Below are 21,943 nucleotides of genomic sequence, written 5' to 3' on the forward strand. Positions count from 1 at the left end.
TAGAGGGGTGTGCCCCAACTCAGGGCCACCTGGTTTGTGCAGCCCGGAAATACGACATTTCCTCATCTCCTACTATTCCACCCTTCTGTCACCCCTCTGCCAGGTGGACCACTGTCACATCTGACTCGTCTTATGGCAACCAGCCCCTCCCTGTCTCCTCCAGTCCTGTTGCTTTCTAATATATTCTCTACACACATCTGCACATGGCTGCCCACATCTGACTCTCCAGTAGAGTCTTTACACCCAGAGGGAGGTGAAAAAGCCCTCTGTGACTTTGTTCCCCTTCTCTCCAGTGTCACACTGAGTTCCCACGATTCCCTTGCTCATCTCAGGGCCTTTAGCTCCATTTATAATTACAACACCATCTCAATAGTAGTAAATAACATTTCTTCTTTTTTTACAAAAATATATTTTTACTAGTAGCCCTGTAAAAATATATTTTTACATATATATATAAAAATATATATATTTTTTTGTATTTTTTTGCTTGCTGCCGCTTGCCTCAGCTGGTGGCCTGGCCCACAGCCGCTCATAGCTCTCCGCCCCACCCTCCTGCTGTTGGTCGTTGAGCAACTCGGCGTAATGACAATTTGCATATTACCTCTTTATTATATAGGATTGATTTCAGAGCAGAAGGGAGAGGGAGAGAGAGAAACATCAATGATGAAAGAGAATGAATGACAGGCTGCTCCCTGCATGCTCCCCACTGGGGATAGTCTGCAACCTGGGCAAGTGCCCTGACTCAGAATCAAGCTAAGACATCTTGGTTCATAGGTCGGTGCTCAATCCCTGAGCCACGCTGGCCAGGCAAACATTTCCATGGGAAACCCACGTAGAGAGGAACAGAGGAGTTGAGCCACTTGTCTGTGGCCATACCAGCTATAAGGGCGCAGTAGGACTTGCTCCCACTAGGCTTGTCTCCAGAACCCGGCTTCTTCAACACCAGATTATACAGTTCCTTTGAACTTCCTATGGCCACCAGGAGCCCCTCCCCCCTCCATATTCCCCTCCACCCCATGCTCACTGGCAAACCCCCAATGCGTGTGAGGTTTCTGCCTACATGACACCTTTGGGGACACTTTCTCAGTGCCCTACACCCCAGATTTGGGGCATGGGTCCCCTACTTGGCTGCATGTTGGAATCACCTTGGAATCTCTTGTAAAAACAACCGGTGCTGCATTCCATCCCAGACATTGTGACTAAATTGGTACTGGGTGCCCCCAGAAGACTGTAAAGTACAGCAAACCCGGTAACCACTGGCAACCATTCTCAAATTAGAATAGGCGTCAGCATCAGTGGGAGGGCTTATTGAAAAAGACAGCCAGGCCCATTCCCGGGGTTTCTGGTCCTGTACATTGAGGGTTTAGCCACTGAGCTAAGGAGTCTTCCAGGTGCCACATGTCCCAGGTTGCCCAGTGCCAATCACCACCTCCACTCTAATCACATCCGTGGTGACTGTCTGTATGCTCCTCAGCCCCACTTCAGCCAGCCCCAGAGCTTTCTGCTCAGTTATCTTTGATAACAGGTGTCAACACATGTTGGCTCACTGAATCTGAGATACCAGGCAGGCTTCCTCTGGGACCACTCTGCAGCGATCTTGTTTCTGAGTGGAAATGGGGCTGTTGTTATAACCAGTGCTGTCTTTTACTGGGCGCAGAGTGGGGAGTAAGTCGCCCAGGCCACAGATAGAGAAAAGGCTGAGCCTGGATTCCATGCCACAGCCTGGCTCCCAAGCTCACACTTCTCACTGCTATACTGACAGGCCCTTTCCTCAGTGACCCCAAGTTCCCCTCATACACAAACTCATCCGCTTAGACTCCCAGAGGGTTTGTGAATACAGGTCTCCATCTGTTGGTGAGTGTGATCAGCTCTTTTAAAAATCACCAAATGTTAGAGCTGAACAAACTGGAAATAGATCAGAGTGCATCCATGCAGTAAGGGTAAGTATTGTTTAGAAAAATACACATGTGTGTAAACTACACTGATGTAAAATGCAGGTCCAAGTGTGGGTCATGGTCAGAAAACCCTGCCAAATCCTAGCTTAGGGAAAGAGCCTCCACCAAAGTGCCAAGCAGCTCCGAGCCACAGACGGAGAAGAGCGAGGCCGCCCCCTGCTGGGCGCTGCCAGCACTGCACCAGGAGCCATCAGCAGCCTGGACTGGGTGTGAGTCCGGAGAGGTGGTACCAATTGTCTCATGAGACCAGATCAAAATACAAAAATTTACTAATTAACAAAATATTAGTTCATTTTAATTTCCAAAATAAACACTGCTCTGGTCATCAGGCCCACACTCAGTCTTCACTTTGTTAAACCGTGTCATCTCCCCAGGGAGAGCTGAAGGACAAAAAGGCCCCAGGTGAACCCCTCATCCGTCTGTGAAACTGTGCCCACCCTTGCCTCCTCCCAGCTTCAGAAGGAAGGCTTCCTTAGCTGACCAAGTTAGTGAACCTGTGCTCTGGGTTTTTATACCCTACATGTCCCTGGGCTCTCTCTTCCATCACTCATCATTATCACCACCATGTACAGATGTGTCTCTCTACAGGATCTTTCCAACCTCTTTCTCCAGTCTATAGCTCCTTGTAGTGCATCCAAACACTCCTTCCTTTCCTTCATCCCAAAGCTCCTGGAAAGGGTATTTGTCTTCATTGCCTTCTAGTCATGCCTTCCCCCACTCCAAACTGATTGCTGCCCCATTTGCTGCTGTACAAAGGTCCTTGTTGCTAAACTAAATGGATGGTTAGGGGTTCCTACATCCCCTGACCCTCCGCAGTGCTGACCTGCTGGCCCCCTGGCTTTTACAGGACCACTCTCTCCTGGATTTTCTCCTACCACTCTTACTGCTCCTTTGCAATCTTCTTAGCAGTTTCTCTGCTGTTGACATTTGGGGTGGATGATTCTTTGTTTCGGGGACCTGACCTGTGCATTGCTGGGTGTTTAGCAGCATCCTTGACCTTGACCCACTGGATGCCAGTGGCAACACTGCCTCCCCTCCACCCACATCTAATAAATAAAACTGTCCTCAGATGTCAGACGGCCCCTGAGGGAGAACCGCTGACTTAGAAGGGTGATCCTCTCCCACTGGCCTCTTAAATAAGTGTTCCCCATGTTTTTTCTGCCACTTTGCTAACATATAAGGTCTACACCTTTTAAAGTTACGTGGCCATCGTCTGCCTCCTGTTTCCACTCACTGTCTCTTCAGCAGTCACCTGTCACCTCCTGTCCCTGGGGTCTGGCTCGGTGCCTAGCACATGGCAAGTGTTTACTAAGCTCAGAGTGAATGCCACCTCTTGCTTCACATCTTTGTTTGGATTCAGCTAGAGGCAGAGCCTGAGGTAAGAACTCAGCTGCAGGTGGTTTCAATGGGAGGTGGTCTCAGGAAATAGGAGTAAGGAATGGAAGAGAATGAGAGAGCAGAGGAGGAAAAGCCAATATAAGGTCCATTATCAAAATTACTGCTGTGAATAGTGGGGGGCTAAATTTCACTGTGATCTCCCGAGAAGTTCACAGAATGCCTCCAAGAATTATTCACCCTTACTCACATGCTCTGAAGCCCTCCAACACTCTGCCCACAAAGTCCTGAGATACCGCTTACATTTATTTCTTCATTCCGATCTCGCTGCTCTCCTTCCCGTCACCTTGGTTCAGCCTTCTTCATGTATCTGTTCAATTCCTGCAGAAGCTTCCTAACCAAATTCCCCACTTCCAACCTCAATTCTCCTCTAAATCACGCCCCCACTTTCCTGCCAGGAAGAGCTGCTGTTATTCCTCTCCTCCATTGAATAACTCAGTGCTCCCATCATTTCAGAGGTACACCTTTGTTGCATGTATGTATGTATTTAGTTCATTTTCTGTCTCTAACTATGGACTTTTTGAGGGTATCCAATATGTTCTACTGGTGGAGACCAATACCCAGTGTGTCTGGGGAGGTAGGTGAGGCATTCACGGCCCTTTACCACATGGCTCCCAGCTACAACTCCAATTGACTCCGCACTACTCATCCCTTTACCCAACTAGCAGATTGCCTATTGAGACATGCTCTATATCATCTGCATGCTTCCCTGAGCTTTGTACCTGGAATGAGGCTCTCTCTCTCTCTCTCTCACACACACACACACACACACACACACACACACCCCTCTCTCTACATCTCTTGACCCCGTAGTACCTCTCCATCCTGCAAACCTCCCCATCCTGCAACCATCATCCCCTGAATGGCTCTTCTCCCATTTGCTCATTCCACCCCAACATTGGCTTTGGCGCTTTCTCCACCCCTTTCCTGCACTGAGCTCTCAGTGCTTGCCAGGCTTTGTGAAAATGCTTTGTGACACCAGACAGAGAAAATTATTTGAGGGTGAGGACTGGCTTCCAGTCACCTGTCACCTTCCTGTCCCTGGGGTCTGGCTCAGTGCCTCCCACATAGTTTACTAAGTGTTTGCCAAACCAGTGAAATTTGCATGGTACAAAAGTAGCCAACGGCAGCCTGCAGGCTAAATCAGGACCGCAGACAGGTTTTGTTTGGCCCACACAGCTGGCTGAATAAGCCCTAGTAGGATTGATCAGGTTACAGGGCGGGTGAGACTGAAGGCACAGAATTGGCCTTCATTCCCTTTGGTTAACAAACCAGAGAGATGTACTCAGGCAATGTACCAGACCAAGGATACAAGTGACCACAGCTCCCTGGGGTACACTCTGTCCCTTAGAACATAGACTCACCTGCAACTCCAAAGTCTCAGCAGCCTGTACAGAGTGAGGGTGGGAGCACCAGAATGCCCTCTTTTATCCATGCGAGGACCCAGGGGATGGGGAGGAGGAACGAGGGGATAGATAACAAGTTTATTCAAACTGTACATTCTTCAGGTCTCACCATGGCCACACAAGAACATCTACACGTCAGAAATTTCGTTTATATTTTAAAATCCTGATTTCTGTTGAAAAATCCATAGATCTGACAGCATCAAGACTGTACTCTCTCATGGCAAGGGACACAGCTTTCCCCTGTGGACAAAGTATAAACTCTCTCCAGTTTGCTGCACTCCCCAATGCATCACTTCCATCACCCGCCTTGCTCCTGTAGTCACTTGAGTCCCTAACTTCTAGAAACTTTGAATAATCCTGTGCTATTCTATTACCTTATGTGATGGTGTCGCCCCCACCCTGGTGAACAAGGTGAGATCCAGAGAGGTAATGGACCTCAGTGGGTCACACAGCTGGCAGCAGGTGCAAGAGGTGGCTGCCAGCCCCAATTGCCCCTCAGGAGCAGGGGAGAGATGGAGAAGCCCTGAGGGGTGACTGGAGCCAGCAGCCATGGCTTGCACCTGCTGGTGGTGCTGAGTGATGGTGCTGATTGGGGCTGGCAGCAGCAAGTGCAAGTGCCGAGAGGGACCACAACACATGGGAGCAAATTAATTTTCAGTAACCACCAGAGGAACACCCTGATGACAGTAACCGGCGCCCCGCCTTGGTCTGGCACCCTGCTCACTTGCCCAACCATCCCACCACAGCTAACACCCACCATGTTCCAGGCTCTGCTACCTGCTGCTGACGCCCTCCATGTTCCACGTGTGCCCCTGGTGGTCAGCGCACGTCATAGTGACCAGTTTGTTCCACCATGCAGTCTATTTGTATATTAGGGTTTTATATATATAGATAGATAGATAGATAGATAGATAGATAGATATAGTTTATCTTCCTTGGAGACTTGTCTATTCAGAATCTTTGTCCATTTTTTTGTTGTTAAATTTTAAGAGTTCTTTGTATATTTTAGCACAAGTTTCTTATCAGGTATGGTTCCCAATTATTTTCACTTCCTTAATGGATAGTATCCTTTGAAGCACAAAATTAATTTTCATAAAGTACAATTTATCACATTTATTTTCGTCGCTACTTGTGCTTTGATGATACATCCAGTAAGTGTTGAGGGCACCTAAAAGGAATCAGCTTCACATCTTATTCATGCCCACTAATACCATCTGGAAAGTCATAAAGAGCTTTTAGTTATTTGGCTTGAGACAAAGAAAAAAATTAATTTTATTATGAAATATTTAAGATATACATAAAGGTACAAAGAACAACATACATCTGTGTCCCCACTACCCAACTTAAGTTTGTCAGTAAAGTCCCTGTGACCCCTTCCTATCTCTACTTTGGAGGCAGGCATTTACCCTAAAATTGGTGTTTATTATTCTCATGTATTTCTTTATATTCTTACTACATGTATATTTACTCTTTATCAAGAAATAAATTTCATATAAATAGCATCATGTAATTATTATCTGCCACTGCTTTCCTCCACACTGTTGAGATTTGTCCATGTTCATTAACTTCCACAGTAGCTGAACATTGTATAAATACATTGTTTATCTATCCTATAGATGGATATCCATGCTGACATAGCTAAGAACTGAGGAAATGATGCTAAACATTTTTGAGCACATAAAAAAAAATATACGGAAAGCCCTAGAACCATGGCTTTTCATATATTTTTGATTGAAGCCCACAGTAAATAATACATGTTTGTGTGTAGATGTATATTTAGTATATAACAAAAGCTTCACGTGACATTGTCTCCTACTATGTTTTATGTTGCTATAGTTCCTTAAATGTTTAAACTAAAGATCGTTTATAGCCCTAGCCATTTTGGCTAAGTGGATAAGAGCATCAGCCTATGGACTGAAGGGTCCCAGGTTCTATTCTGGTCAAGGGCACATACCTGGGTTGAAGACTCGATCCCTGGCCCTGGTCAGGGCGAGTGCGGGAGGCAACTAATCAATGTCTCTCTCTCACATCAAACATCTGTCTGTATCCCTCTTCTGCCCTCTCTAAAAGTCAATGGAAAATATCCTTGGGTGAGGATTAACAACAAAAATAAAGATGGTTTATAGACACTGAGTTGATTTCATGCCTTCTCTTATCTATGCTATCATCACAGTTTAAAAGCTGCTCAAGATTATCATTCCAAGGAGTGGAACTGCTGGGTCATGGAGTATCTTAGCTTGGGTTGCCCTAACAAAACACTAAGAATGTGTGGTTTAAGCAACAGACATATTTTTTTTTTCAGTTCTAGAGGCTGGAAGCTAGAGATCAGGGTGCTAAGCATGGCTGGGTTCAGGTGAAAGTCCTCTTCCTGTCTTACAGGCCTTCTTACTTTGTCTTCCCATTAAGGACTGCCCATCCCACCTTAAAAAAGCAAACAACAACAACAAAAAAGACTCCTCTTCTTGTACTAGCATTAATTCCATCATGGGGGCTTCACCCTTATGATCTCACCTACATGTAATTCCTCCCGAGGCCCCACCTCCATTGGGGAGTAGGACTTTTTAACATATAAATAGGGCGGGAGAGAGAAATATTCAGTCCATAGCTTGAAGTATACACTAAATAATTCCACTCCTTCCTAAAATAATTGTAGGGAGTTATGCTCACAAAAAGACAAGCAAATGGTCACTGTTCTGCCTCCTGGGTGGGTTTGAACGTACTCCCATCTGATTCTGCCTGTGTGAAATGACATTTCCATATTGAGCCCAAGCACCAGTCCTATGTTTACTGGTCATCTATATTTTCTTTTTCCATAAACTAGGAGAAATGGGATCTACCTACAGAGAAAGTTTCCACGGCCATTCCAGAGCCTGCGCTGGAACGCTTACTCGGGTGTGTGGTTCTGGTGTTTCATCTGCAGGGAGAAAAGGGGGCCAATCAAACATTACCTTCTCAGGAACACTTTGTTTCCAGGCCAGCGTGAGTAGAATCAGCAGGGAAATAAAACGAAGGTATAGAGGTTTTGTTTTTCTTAAAGCTAAAAAGCCCTAATTTGAACCACAAGGGGGAAAAAAGTCTTCTCTTGTAAAGTCTTGCTATATAAATCTGAATAAGCTGTTCTGTTCTCAGTCTTCCAATCTGCACAATTAGGCTAACAATCTGTACCACTTCTTACCCCCATGTGGAAATTTTGAAATAAACATTATTTTATAACTTTGAAAATAAAGAGTTTGTAGAAATTCAAAGTTCTGTTAGCGTTAGTCATCCAATGCCTTCCAAAAGCTCAAGTGAGAAGATAGAACTGTAGTCCTCTGAACAGCTTTCTGGAATAAGCAATTCTCCTGAATTCCTGCCTAAAAAGCCCGATGGCTCTGCAGAACAATGAATTATCTCCTAGGCAATTATATCCTATCCACAGCCCTATATTTTAGTCTCAGAGAAGAAATAATTCATTTTACAGGCACAGAAATCCAATCTGTCAGGGGTCAGAAGGCCTTTCTGGAGCCTCCTGTTCCCTGGTTCAGGCTTCTTATACATTAACAACCCAACTCTCTGGGTCTGATCCCCCTCATGCTGCAGGTGCCAAGATCCATCCTAAAAATTCTTAGGAACACTAAGAGATACAGGAGTGTATGTTTTCATAAATTTAAGTTCCTCATTCCCCTTTTCGTGAAATTACAAAAGCAACCAGATGTTAATATGGTAGCTCCTATAATTTTGATAACCAAATAAAAAATCTGAAAATAGAACCAAATTAGTGCAGAAATTTTATTTAGGCTATTTCTGAAACACCCTGTATTTGCTTCAATGTTCAAGCACGTGGAAAGTGCATGCAGTAACCGTGTCTAACCCTGGTGCTCTGGCCTCTGGGAAGTAACTGTCAGCTGAATTTTATTCCCAGGAACAAAGGTGCCTAGCACTGGGGAGTCTTCAACCCTCTTTGAAAGCTCGTGGGCAGGGAGAATAGGAAAGCTAATGCAAAGCTATTTTTATCTAGATCTAACATACCAAAGGCCACTTGCAAAACATTTTGGAAGCAGGATACAGTTACTGCTTGGAAATATCAGGCATCTTATAACAGTAAGCTCTGTTGACAAAATATAATCCACTTTCACATCCAAAAGCTAATTAGGGAGCTGCTCCAGGCACCATCTAATTAACTGAAGCATATATAGAAAAAAAAATCCTTAGAAATTATCATTGTTTAAATACACTCTATTTTATTTTTGTCTTAAAATAGTTTAACCTTTATGCTACAGACTTATTTCAAAAAAACAGAAAATCTTATCTTGCACCAAAAAATATATATATAACACTCTGTTTTATTAATTTTTTTTCTCTGAAGACCATTAAATACTAAATGGAAACAAAAACTAAATATGAATGTAAAGAAGAACCAAATTTTGTTTTAAAAACTAGAGTTGCACATTTTAAAAGATAATTCTAAGCAATGATTTGTCGTCACTGCATCAAGTTCACACTCACACTCCAGCAACAGCAGATCTGTTAACCACCAAGTGCATTGATTCCTAGCCATACAATGGCTAACATTTCATTTTCACGGTTAAGAGGAGCAAAAGGCTTCAATGACCTTTGTACTCTTTTAAAAAAAACAAAAACAAAACAACAACAAAAATATTTCCTAGTTATCCAGTGACTTTTTTAAAGATTACTACCCTTTATAGTTTGTTAAAGAATAGGTACATAGTGTTTTAAATAAAATGAAAAAATACAACAGCATTGGACTAAAATATGTGATTATTTTAAACAAACAGTGCACAATCTGAGGAAGTTTGGTTAGGGTGCAATCATTTTTATATATACATGGAAGTCACATCATACACATACTGGAAAACAGGGATTAGGGCTTTTTGCCTTTAAAAAAAAAAAGTTAAACTAAAAGACAAAATTGTGTCCCCAGCTTTTTCAAAAACTTTGTGACACAGTACAAAAAAGCAGGCAACAAATTCATTTTGAAGTTACCTATGGTGCTAATCTGCTCAAAGTAACAATGAACAACTGACTAAATTAGCAAATCAGACAGTTCATATTCACAACTGATAATAATAACAACAGTTTATGGGATGCTCAATTGTAAAGGATAATGGAGAGTCCATTCAGTCTGGCTCCTTCCAACAAAACGAAAGGACAACTACAGTGAGCAGCAATTACATGTTACAGGCAGTCGTGATGATGTAATAAATAGCTGGTTACTGCTCTGTGGTTTCAAACTGGGTGGAGAGGAGACTTAACCAAATTAGTGCCATAAACAGTCTGTGACCCAAGCGCACCATTTAGCAGAGATATTATTTTGAATGGACAATGTCCTATGAAGCATAAAAAGTATTTATGCTACCAAATGCAAAATTTTGGTTAAAAAAGATCACCTTATAAGAAATTTCAAATGTCACAGTTGTTGTTTACCACAGAATTTTGTCAGTAATATCTTGCCAGAAACTACATCCCTGCTCTACTGGATCTGGCAATGAAAGAGGAGTTGAAGCATAGTCTCTCTATTGTTAATAGGTGGGAAAGTTCCAAACTAGGAGGAGGAAAAGATGACTGTCTCTACCATACCTTCTCCTCTCCTTTTTTGCATCTTAATTTCTAAATCTCTGTTCTGGTGCATCAACTCAGGAGGCCGGGTGCTGGAAGAGGCACAGGTGAGGGCAAAGTGTAGCCTGCTATAAAGCAAAGGCCAGAAAAAGCTTGGTTACAACTTCACTCTGCTCCCAATCTGCAGTGCACACAGCACACTCAAAGAATTCTCTTTAGAGAATGACTATTAGGAGCTAAAGAAAATATGTCATGGAAAATGACCTGCTGTTTAGAACTGGACAAACATATTAATATGAGTATATAATGCAAAACATTCTTTAAAACTGAGCTCTGCCCTGATATTGGGGACAAAATAAGCTGCAAAAACTTCAAGTCAAATAATCCATTCTATTATTCTCCAATGATTTTCCTGGAACACACAGGCCAGAAACTGTACATTTCTGCTTTGTCTAGTATTTTAATTCAAGTCACAAACAACGTGTAACAGTAAAATTTAATAAATTAATCCTAAGGTAAAATGTGAAGTGAATCTGCAGAAGGTCCTATTTCACTCTGGCCTCTGGGTCTTTGGTTTTTGTCTAGAACTGTAGCCATGTGAGAGACTTGAGATATGAGGCTAAAACTGGAAGTTAGTGATCTTTTAAAGGCTTGATCTATTAAGAGTAAGACTGACAGAAAAATAAAAAGTTGATGAAGAACAGAGGCCAGATCAAATGAGACTCAGAGAAGCTCGAAGAACACATGCTTAAATACACTCCCAGGGAAGAGGTGCATGGAAGTAAAGCAGCAGGAAGGGTAAAGGAACAATTGAGTCTTTCAAAACAGAAGAAAGGGCAGGCAGGTGGAGCCAGGCCGGTGGGGTCTTCGGGTGCATGCACACACAGGGGGTATCTCATTTACCTCAGCGGCCCCACAGCACCCAACCTGCGAGTGCCTTATGTGAAATGGGCACTTACTAAATAAGTGTCCACTGAATGAAACTAAGAAACAGTAGTTCTCATGCTCTTATGATAAGGAAGAGCCAGCAAGGTATCTAAGGAGGGAGACAAAAGGCTTTAAGCAATATTACATGGTAAAAATGAAACCAAAGTGCGCCCCCCACAAAAAAAAAAAAAAAAAAAAAAAGACTAACAAAAACTGTGGAGAAACAAAAGGAGGTCTTCTAAGCCAATATTACTTCATTCCTCCTTGTGCACAGTACATAGTGTTTTAACTCTAGGTATTGTTTGTAAACTAATTGCACTAGTAACTACAACATGTTGGAGGAAAAAGGTAGTAACTAATGCTACAAACTCCAACACTGGTACTTCCTGAATTCCCTGAAGCTCCTATTATTCTTTGCCATACCTTTTATTGTAGATACTGTAAAACCTACAGTGCCATTAATGTGCTTGTATCTCGTTTCTTATGGTGCATTTTGGTTTTTCTAATTTTAGACGGTATTGGAGAAAAATACCCAAATATAGATAGAATCCGGTCAATTTCAGCTCAAGTTTGAACAGTTGTACATCCTTTATAGAGAGACCAGCTATGAAAAAGGCACTTTCCTCTCAGATTTGCAAGTGCCCAAAAGCCTTAGAAGCCACAAAACTCTATATTCTACCTAAGTAACAGGTTTCCATGTTTGCCCGTTATTTGAATAAACCAGGAAAAAGTTCAGGGCAAGAGATTTTTCCTACTGACCTCTCAATATTCTCTTCATATGCCCAAAAAACCTTGTGGTGGGTATCTATCCGAAATGCCTCAACCACAAAAGGAGACATTTTCCAAAGAGTTATGAATTATTGCAATAAAGAGACATACTAAGTCACCTTAGCAGTATTTATAAACACAAAGGGACATATCAATTATCCGTGTTGTGGGAAGTCAGCCAGGAGCGAAGTCAGAAAGAAGTTAGAAGACTTAAGCTAAAAGAAAATAATACTCTGTCTTCTATTTCTAAGGACAAGTTTCAAATGCACATGCCCTAGTAGGTGCCAATAAGGACCTGACTAATATGAGTGCAAATGCCCTAAGGTGGGAGTGCCAATTGGTGGGCTGACAGTGGTCAAGTCTAGATATTAATTTTATTACACAGAAAAATAAATATAAGATTCAAACACTGAAATTCATGTCACCTGGTAATTAAAAGGAGGGCAAAGTTTCCTAAGAAAAAGGTCACCAAGTAAAATGAAGTTGTCTAATAAATTCATCATTCTCATATTCCTACTGAGGGAAAGAAGAAATTCTTTTTCTCTGTGATTACATTATTTTCCTAAGTGGCTTCTTTTGATTTACAAAAAAAGAAAAAAGAAAAAGGAGGGGAGGAACTTTCCATGATTTTTGATTATACAAATGCCACACACAGCTTCTGAGGCTGAAGCTATGACAATGAACTTCCATGTCACAAAGAGGAGGAGGGAGTGGAAGGGAACAGTGCGGAGGAACACAGTGACATTGTATTACAGTAGGTATTTACGTCTGCTATCCTCATCCAAAGTAAGGTCAACAACTTCTGCAGGTGAAGCCCAGTTCTGCTGGGGAGTCACAGCAGTCCATGACTGTGTCTGCCGGCTGCTAACATACGGTGTGCCCGACCCATGCTTCCATGAAGAAACACTCTGAATCACACCTCCTCGAGGATGGACACACCTACAATTGAGATGAAGAGAAAAAACATGGCTAACCGTACTATAGGAAAGATAAAAGGCAATACAGCTTCACTCGTACTGATCAATACTTTTACTAAGATCAATCTACTATGCAAGTTCATGAAACCTACAACCAATTATCCCTCCCCTTTTCTTCCCTCCCTCCATATCTGTCCGTCTCTCATCTCAGTTTAGCCTTAAAAAAGCCAGAATTTTTATCTCATTCAAAACTCCTGAGTAGTCCGCGTTGGTGGTATAGTGGTGAGCATAGCTGCCTTCCAAAGCTCCTGAGTTGCCTGGCTGGCATGGTTCAGTGGTTGAACATCCACCTATGACCCAGGAGTCACAGTTCAATTCCCAATGAGGGTACATGCCCCGGTTGCAGGCCTGATCCCCAGTGGGGGGGGTGGGGGGGGCATGCAAGAGGTAGTTAATCAATGATTCTCTCATCATTGATGTTTCTATCTCTCTCTACTTCTCCCTTCTTCTCTGAAAACAAAAAAAAATATTTTTTAAAAAAAAAACTCTTGAATTATGTATAGATCTGTTACTGACAATGGATACTATATTTCTCTGAACTCATTTAAACCTTTGAATCTTCAGGACAGGGCACCGTATAAATCCAGAACAAAATGAATATGCCCAAATAATCTTGGTTTGAACAAATGAAACAGTAAAAAATATAAGTGAAATTTGTTCTTAAAAATAAGTTCTGTGCCATATTTGGTAATAACACTTTCAAAGACAATAATAGTAATCTCCCTTTAAGGATTAAATTTCTAAAAGTCTGTAAGTACTAGGTCATGCATAAAAGATCAATTTCCCTTGTTCTGAAGGACAACAGAAACACTTGGCTCCTTCATCAGAACTTCCTATGCTTTAGTTCAATGTAACTAACAAATACTTTCAGTTTAGATTCTCTAAAAGTACTCCATCAGAGGAACAGAACTGCCTCTTGCTGATGTACCTCACTAAGAGTTTACTGGAAAAAACTGTTTCAGAAGCACTGACAAATCATTTCACATTCTGGTCAAATGATAGGACTGTGAAGTTCAGTTTAAACCACTGAGTTAAGTTTTGATTCAAATGAGAGGAAAGCTCAATTTATCATCATTATTTCAGGAAGAAATAGAACACAATTGTTATAAGCCCTATAAAGAAAAATGTGAGAATCTCAAAAACTAAGTCAACTAACATAAGGCACAGATTTTCATGTATTATTACATATTCTTTTTCTCTACATTATGAAAGGCATGGGGTGAGATCATACTTGGCTATTTTTTAATTGGTCCAATCACAATTCTAGTGCAGATACAGGCTTTCTCAGATCTGCATATGACTGGCAATAGGTATAAAACAGTACCTAGTCTTATAACCAAGAAAATGCTTAGGCCTTACTTTTGGTGATGGGGAAAATAACTTTTTGTTGTTAACCCTCACCTAAGGATATTATTTCCATTAATTTTTAAATGAGAGGGAGGGAGGAATGGAAGGGGGGAGGGGGAAGAGGGAGGGAGGGAGGGAGGGAGGGAGGGAGGGAGGGAGGGAGGGAGGGAGGGAGGGAGGGGGAGAGAGAGAGAGAGAATGAGAGAGAGAAAGAGACTGAGATTGAGATTGGTTGCTCCTGACACATGCCCCAATACAGGCATCGAACCTGCTACCCAGGTATGTACCCTTGACAGGGATTCGAATCTGAGACCCTTCAGTATGACAGAAAGATCTGTGCTATAAGGATTTAATTTCCTAGGGTAATTACCAATGAGGCCAGTAGAAGAAAAGGAAAAAGGAACAAGAACCAAGAAAAATATTGGCATCGGGATCATAAACTAAAACTGCTGGCAAAATGAAGTGGCACAGAACTAGAGATGTTGGAAAAGTCTCTCACTGGCAAAGAATATATTGTGAAAGTGGACTGTCCAACAATAAACACCTGGAAATTACAATATTTAGGTCAGCAGTTCATCACAACAATACAAAGCAGCCATAAAAGATTCATTCAATTATTAGTTCAGAAAGCATGCTTTCTAGTGTATGGCTAGAAGAAACACAGAAGTGAACATATCAAAATCGAAAGTAAAAGAGCAGGAAAGATGTTAACATGCAAGGGAAAAAAAGCAATTAAAAAAAAAAAAAAGCACATCACAACTGGAATTACTAAGTACAAAGGTCATACAAAATGCTTCCAAATATGGAAAAATGGCACCCAAAGCAATTCAGAACCACCACAATTCCAAAGAAAACTCAAGGACCAAGTTTGCGTTTTTCAAAACCTCTCGGAAAGCCCACAACAAGGTAGAATATCATAAGAAAAAATAAGAACAAGGTGACTAAATCCAAACAAAACATCTGTGCATGCAAAGCAAATTAGAACAAAAAGATGTTGATCAAAACCTAAAACCTTTTTCCAAGCGATAACCCTGCCAGAAGCCCATCAATACTTCATAACTGCAACCCTAGACCTGTAAAAGAAATAAATTCCAGATGAGATACAGGCGGCCACAGGGGCAATTCTGAAGCAACCAGGAAAGCCTCTCCCCCACCTGCTTCTCAGCTACTTAGTAATCTCAATGTTTAAAAGCTTATCGGGCTTCTTTTCTAAAGAAACTGCTGAAATCTTTTCAGAAAGACAGAAGAGTCAGTGAGACTCCACTCTGTCTGTAACCAAAGACCAAAACAAAAGACAGCCCCAAAACTATCTGTTCACTCTACATCCCACTGTTCGGACAATATAACTACTGAGATTTCAGAATGGAATTGCCACCTCCAAGATATGATTTCCCCAGGATTCAAACCAAAGAGTCAGAATAAAACCTATCTTTACACTTCAGATCCTGTAAGAAAAAGTCCTTGAAAGTAATATTATATAGCATGTAATTTAAAATGTAGCTAAAGTCAGAATAAAAGTGAAACAAACATTATCTATAGAACAAAATGACAATCTGGATAAAAGACCTAACAAGTTTAGAAGAGGGTGTACCAGAGATCATTTGTGTGTATTTTGAAGGTGATGAGGGACTTAGAATTTACATTTTAACTCCAGATACCAGTAATATTGGTAAAAAAAAAAAAAAAAAAAGAAGCAAAAATTTTCATAATGGAAGAGAAGTTGAACAAAGAAGCTGAAAGAAAGATGGCTCACTCTACAACATTTTAGACATAAAGAAAGTCAAGAAGGGATACTTGGGAGGAGTTACTAGAGAACTGGACCAAGTGATATGTCTCAGCAGAATAAGAGATTAGATAAACAACATAGGTTACTGTCTACTCTTTCCTACTTCAGTAGGAACACATAAATAATAACAGTGAATTAAAATTTGAAATGTAACTCAAGAGGAAGTTGGTGAATGGATAATGTGTTCCTGGCACCAATGAAGATAATTTACCTACATCAATCTGTCAATAGGCAGGGTAAGTTTTATAGGAGGGAGTCTGAAAAAAAAAGAAATACTATAATATTCTAGAAAGATCCTGACATGGGGCTTAAAAGGAAAAAGTCTACTCTATTATAAGGATCAATGGTAAAATGAACTAACAGCAGACACATGCTGAAGTAAAGGAATAAATCTGGAATTCTACTTCCTCATCTAATAGATAAATCAGCTTGAAGGGAATAAACAGAAAAATAGAAGATAATAGGAAAACAGTTTTAGAACAGGCAGGGGGGAAAAAAAGGAAAAATATGAGATAAAGAAAAGATTAAGAATGAAAATTCTTTCCCACGACAATAGGGAAAATAACCACTAAGAAAAGGAAACAGCTATGCAGGAATATTTATGGCATAAATAAAGATAGAGAATGCTAGTATAATACTAGTTCTAGTAAAAATAACTGGCCCTTCTGAGAGATGGCACTTTAAACTATGACTCAACTCTGTATTCCTAAAGTCTCAATTGTTCACCGGTAACTAAAAAGTGCTCTCAGAGTATAATCAGTTTTCATTAGAAAAAGGCACCCTAAACTTCTGTGCCATGTATATTTTGCCCCACTCTACATTTCTAAATTCACCTTTTATAACAGAAGAAATATGGTGAATATTTTATTGCTAATCAAAGAGTAAAATCAGATCTAAGGGCAAGACAATGTAGATGTTGAGGAAATCAGAAAACCACAACTTAACTTATAACATCGGAGAAAAGTTGTTTGCTATACAGATTTTCCAAAGTCTAAATTTTTGTATTATATCTACGTGTGTTAAATGTTCCCCAAGAATACCTCTGAGGGCAGCAACCAATTCTTAACGTAAAGCAAGAATCAGTAAATTTTTCTGCAAAGGGCTACATGGTAAATATTTCAGGCTTTTGAGGGCTATAAGGTATCTGCTGAAACTTCTAAATTCTGCCACCGGTGGCAAAAAAAACACCCATACATAATATGTAAATGAAGAAGCATGGCTCTGTCCCAATAAAACTTAATTCATAAATACATTTTATTTGAATTTCATGAAATTTTCACGTCACAAAACATTGTTATTTTGATTTTCCTCCCAACCATCAAGAAAGCCATTCTTAGCTCAAGGTCCATACAAAAAACAGAAAGCAGGCCAGATTTGGCCATTGGGCTAGATAGTTTGCTAACCTCTATTTTAAAAATACCAAACTTCATAAAATATTTTCACAATTGACTGCCTTGTAGCTTTTTTTTTTTTTTGCTCTAAGAAACAGAACTCTCTGAGTCACATAAATATCCTGTTGGATACAGACCAAAGTAACTTACAAGTTTTAATGAAAGACAAGGAGAGGTACTCTAAGAAACAAGCAAAAGAGATACTTCATCAGTTTGCTCCAATATATTTCAAGATAAAGTGAAAGGCAAGAAAATATGTTGGGGCGGGGGGGAGGGGGGGGGGGGCGGGGACCCTAGCATAAGTCCTAAGAGAAAAATCTGTGATGTACTCTAAACAAGAAAAACATCAGTTCTAGTTCACATACACATATGGTCAAGCTGTTCTTGATGAGATAATATGCAACACATTCTGAAGCTCATATCATGTCTAATCAGAAAGTGTTTCTTAAGCCAAAGGAAGCCAAGATAGCTCCCACCATTCATGCCAGCCATACCATTTGTGATGCCTACCATTTTCTTCTCCCTTGATTTCTAGTTAAAATTCACAATTTAAAGTATCAGAATACTCCAAAAAATATCCTACCTTGCATGTTCCTGAACTCCCACAATCTCCACTTCACTATCTGAAGAGGCAATATTAATTTCTTCATTGAGTGGTGCACTGCCAGCAGATGTCTTGTCACTTGCTAGGAACCCTGGATCCAAATGACCTGAGAAAGAAGGGGGGTTAGGGGGAATAAGCACTACATTTTTATTTCTTACAACAGCAGAAAGAACTCAATGACAGACTTCTCATTTAGGTTCAATCACAGAAAGAGAATGGTCTTATGAGTTCTTGCCACAACAAAACGGTTTCCCATGTTAAATAAATAAGCAGCCATGTTCTAGTAAAAAAAATTTAAACAGACCATACCACACGCTCATAGTTATAAGAGCGTTCAAACAACATGGAAATACATAAAAGTAAGAATTCCAAGTCTTACACTCTACTTGTATTCCTTAGGAGAAAAAATTTAAGAGTACTTTGGTGAGTATGTATATAGGTAAATTTCTCTATAATAAAAGCCTAGCCGAAACCGGTTTGGCTCAGTGGTAGAGCGTCGGTCTGCGGACTGAAAGGTCCAAGGTTTGATTCCGGTCAAGGGAATGTACAGTGGTTGCGGGCACATCCCCGGTACGGTGTGTGCAAGAGGCAGCTGGTCGATGTTTCTCTCTCATCGACGTTTCTAGCTCTCTATCTCTCTCCCTTCCTTCTCTCTATAAAATATCAATAAAATATTTTTTTTTAAAAAGCCTAAGAGACTGTTACTGTGGAACAACCAGAACTGGTCACTATGATGTGCACTGACCACCAGGGGGGAGACGCTTAATGCAGGAGCTGCTCCCTGGTGATCAGTGTGCTCCCACAGGGGGAACACTGCTCAGCCAGAAGCCAGACTCAAGGCTGGCGAGCACAGCTGTGACGGTGGGAGCCTCTCTTGCCTCCGTGGTGGTAAGGAGCAGCGAGCAGGTGGGCAGTAAGGAACAAGGATTCCAGATTACGAGGAGGAGCAGCAGCAAGCAGGTGGGCACACATCCCCTGAGCAGTCCTGGACGGCAAGAGGGTGCAGGCTGGGCTGAGGGATGCCCCGCCTCCCAGTGCACAAATTTTGGGGAAATGGGCCTCTAGTAACTATAATAATACTCTATGTTTTGTTCCATAATGCTTTTTGCATTTAACTAGTCTGTCTTTAAATAACCCACATAACAATTCTGCCACTACCTAGAGGGCAATGGAGCTCTCTGCTACTTATCATTTCAATAGAACAAAATTCCACCAGAAAAGTTCAAATGCATAAATGGAATAAATACTTTTCTCTAAATTTTAAACAAATTTAACTATTTTCTCTAAAGGAATGCAGATTTGAAAAAAATCTAGCCCCAAACCACATATAAAAATGAAGACCACAATTTTTGCTCTGAGCAACTAAAACAGAACCTGTATGGTGTTGACAGTTCTCATTAAACAGACACAAATCACACAACTCCGGGAAAAACAACTGTTTGTGGCACTGGGGCACACAAGGATTATTTCACAAGGGTCTTAATAAACTTCTATTACACAGTGAAATAAAAAACAATCTCCAGCATCACAGAATTCTCTCTCAAGAAAAGCTAATGACATAGCATTAAAGTACATAGCTCTATTAAAAATTCTAGCAAGTTAAAATTCAGCATATTTTCCATGTCTTGAATGTTCTGACATAAAAGGATGAATTTTAGAATATCTAGGAGTTAATATGAATAAGCAGTTACAACAGGTACAAATTTGCATTTACTCTTGAAAGGGATTATTATTTAAATACTAGAGGCCCGGTGCACAGTTTCATGCATGAGTGAGGTCCCTCAGCCTGGCCTGCAGGAAATGGGGCCATAACTGGCTCTCCAACATCTCTCAAAGGGTCCCGGATTGTGAAAGGGTGCAGGCCAGGCTAAAGGACCCCACCGGTGCATGAGTGGGCAGGGAAGGGACCACGGGAGGGCTCCAGGGTGTTTCCGGTCCATCTTGCCCAGTCCCGATTGGCTGGATCCCCAGCAGCACCCAGCAGCAAACTAACTTATCACTCCCCTTCTCTCTCAGCTGCTACTGGTTGGAGCATCTGCCCCTTGGTGGTCAGTGTGCATCATAGCAACTGGTCGAATGGTCTAACAGTCAGACCCTTAGCATATTAGGCTTTTATTATATAGGATATTGTCATCTAATACTGAATTATTTTCTCCATATTTAAAAGAAAATCTTTTGTGACACCTTATATAAATTAAACTAGTAAGGTTTACACAAATACAACTCTCCCTTCCCCTCATCTCATTTCAATTTTTCAAGGTCACTGAGAAACCTTGTACTTTCATACTCCTGTAAATGATTTTTTCTTTTTAAAGTTATAGGCGGTCCCAAAGCAAAAACTTCACCATTTTTATACCCTTTGACTCTGTAATCCCACCCATGAAAATTCAGCCTAATGAAAAAAACTTTAAACAAAATGTTATGATGTCCAAAGATAAACACTACAGTGCTATGTAAAAACCTGGGGAAATGTATGAATATGTAAGTATCACACATAATGCTATAAAGATATGTAGGTTCTGGATAAAAGCTGTGAAAAGTAATCAAGTTTGAATATAATTGTGGGTCTTTTTTTTTTTTTTTTAACAATTCTTTAATAGTATTTTTTCTATGAAAAGGATGGATAAATGAGAACACAGACTAAAAAGCTTAAACCAGCTTCTAGATACAACTGGTGATTGAAATATCATAGTATAGATAGGATTCTATCAGTGGCAGTGAGTACTCATCTTTGAATCTTATGAACTTATAAGAGATGGCATTCACCAGACAAAACCCAGTTTTGTTATAATTAGGGTAGCTGCTTAAATGGAGTTTTTGGTTAAATCTGGGTTTGGTAAACCTCGATTCTTGCTCTGACTCTAATATTTTGCTTGTAGCCAAGACTTTTATCCAATTTCTACTTCAATGTTGTAGTTATCACTATTGTCATGTACACTATTTCTACAGCAATTTTAGAAAGGACTACAAATTGACAAGTCTCTCTTTTTTCAATTATTTTGAGCAGCTTTGCTTTGTGCAACTATAAGTTTATTTCATCGATTTGTTCTTCAATAAGAACTTGTTTATAACATGTTATGCACTGTGTTAAGTGCTAATAATACTATGGGGAACAAGAGAAGTGTACTCTCTACCCTCAACAAGCTTACACTATATCTGGGGATAATAAAAAAAAATAGTCCATTGCCAGGTGGCTTGAAAACTGCTCTGAAAAGGAGGTAAAGAGTCCCTGGAAACAAATAGAAAAGGAACATTTCCGAGACTAGAGGATAATCAAGGAAACTGAACTCTCAGGGAGGAGTAAGCTCAGGTAAGAAGTAGCAGCATAAGAAACACTATATTATCCTTTAGGGTATAAAAGTTTGCTGGGATCAGCCGGTTTGGCTCAGTGGTTGAGCATCAACCTAAGAACAAGGAGGTCATGGTTCAATTCCAGGTCAGAACATATGCCTGGATTGTGGACTTGGTCCCCAATACAGGGCATAAAGGAGGCAGCCGATCAATGAGTCTCTCTCATCATTGATGTTTCTCTCTCTCTCTCTCTCTCTTCATCTCCCTCCTCCTTCTTCTGTGACATAAATAATGAAATAAAAATCAGTGCAAGACAAAATACGGCACATGAGGTTAAATTAGAGTGGGCTAAATACAAATTTCCTGTTGAATGTTAACTGTAGACTAGGGGTGTTGAACTCAATCAGAGAAGGGGCCAAAATCTAAAATCCAGCCTAAATCGCGGGCCGAATGGTTTACTGAACAGTTATAAACTGACAATGTCATAAACTGACAGCAGAGTGCAGTGATGACAGCGCGGTGCGGGCCACATTGCAAGGC

The 21,943-nt window shown here is 40.8% G+C and overlaps 1 protein-coding gene across 3 annotated transcripts in view; it reads right to left on the reverse strand.

The window, feature by feature from the left end:
* Window positions 1-8,956: 8,956 nt before the first annotated feature.
* ARK2N (arkadia (RNF111) N-terminal like PKA signaling regulator 2N) overlaps window positions 8,957-21,943 on the reverse strand; it is a 63,356-nt gene continuing 50,369 nt past the window's right edge. For 2 of the 3 annotated variants that reach the window (XM_084887418.1, XM_084887420.1), the window contains 2 exons: window positions 18,092-18,218; window positions 8,957-12,946 (listed from right to left, as the gene is read on the reverse strand). In XM_084887418.1, coding sequence (XP_084743544.1) covers window positions 12,757-12,946; window positions 18,092-18,218 — 317 coding nt within the window. In that variant the 3' untranslated portion in view covers window positions 8,957-12,756. Of the gene's footprint in view, window positions 12,947-15,341; window positions 15,405-18,091; window positions 18,219-21,943 lie in introns of those variants that run through there. The other variant, XM_084887419.1, reaches the window with a different exon arrangement.

Source organism: Pipistrellus hanaki (assembly GCF_964339955.1).
Source record: "Pipistrellus hanaki genome assembly, chromosome: 6".
NCBI lineage: Eukaryota > Metazoa > Chordata > Mammalia > Chiroptera > Vespertilionidae > Pipistrellus > Pipistrellus hanaki.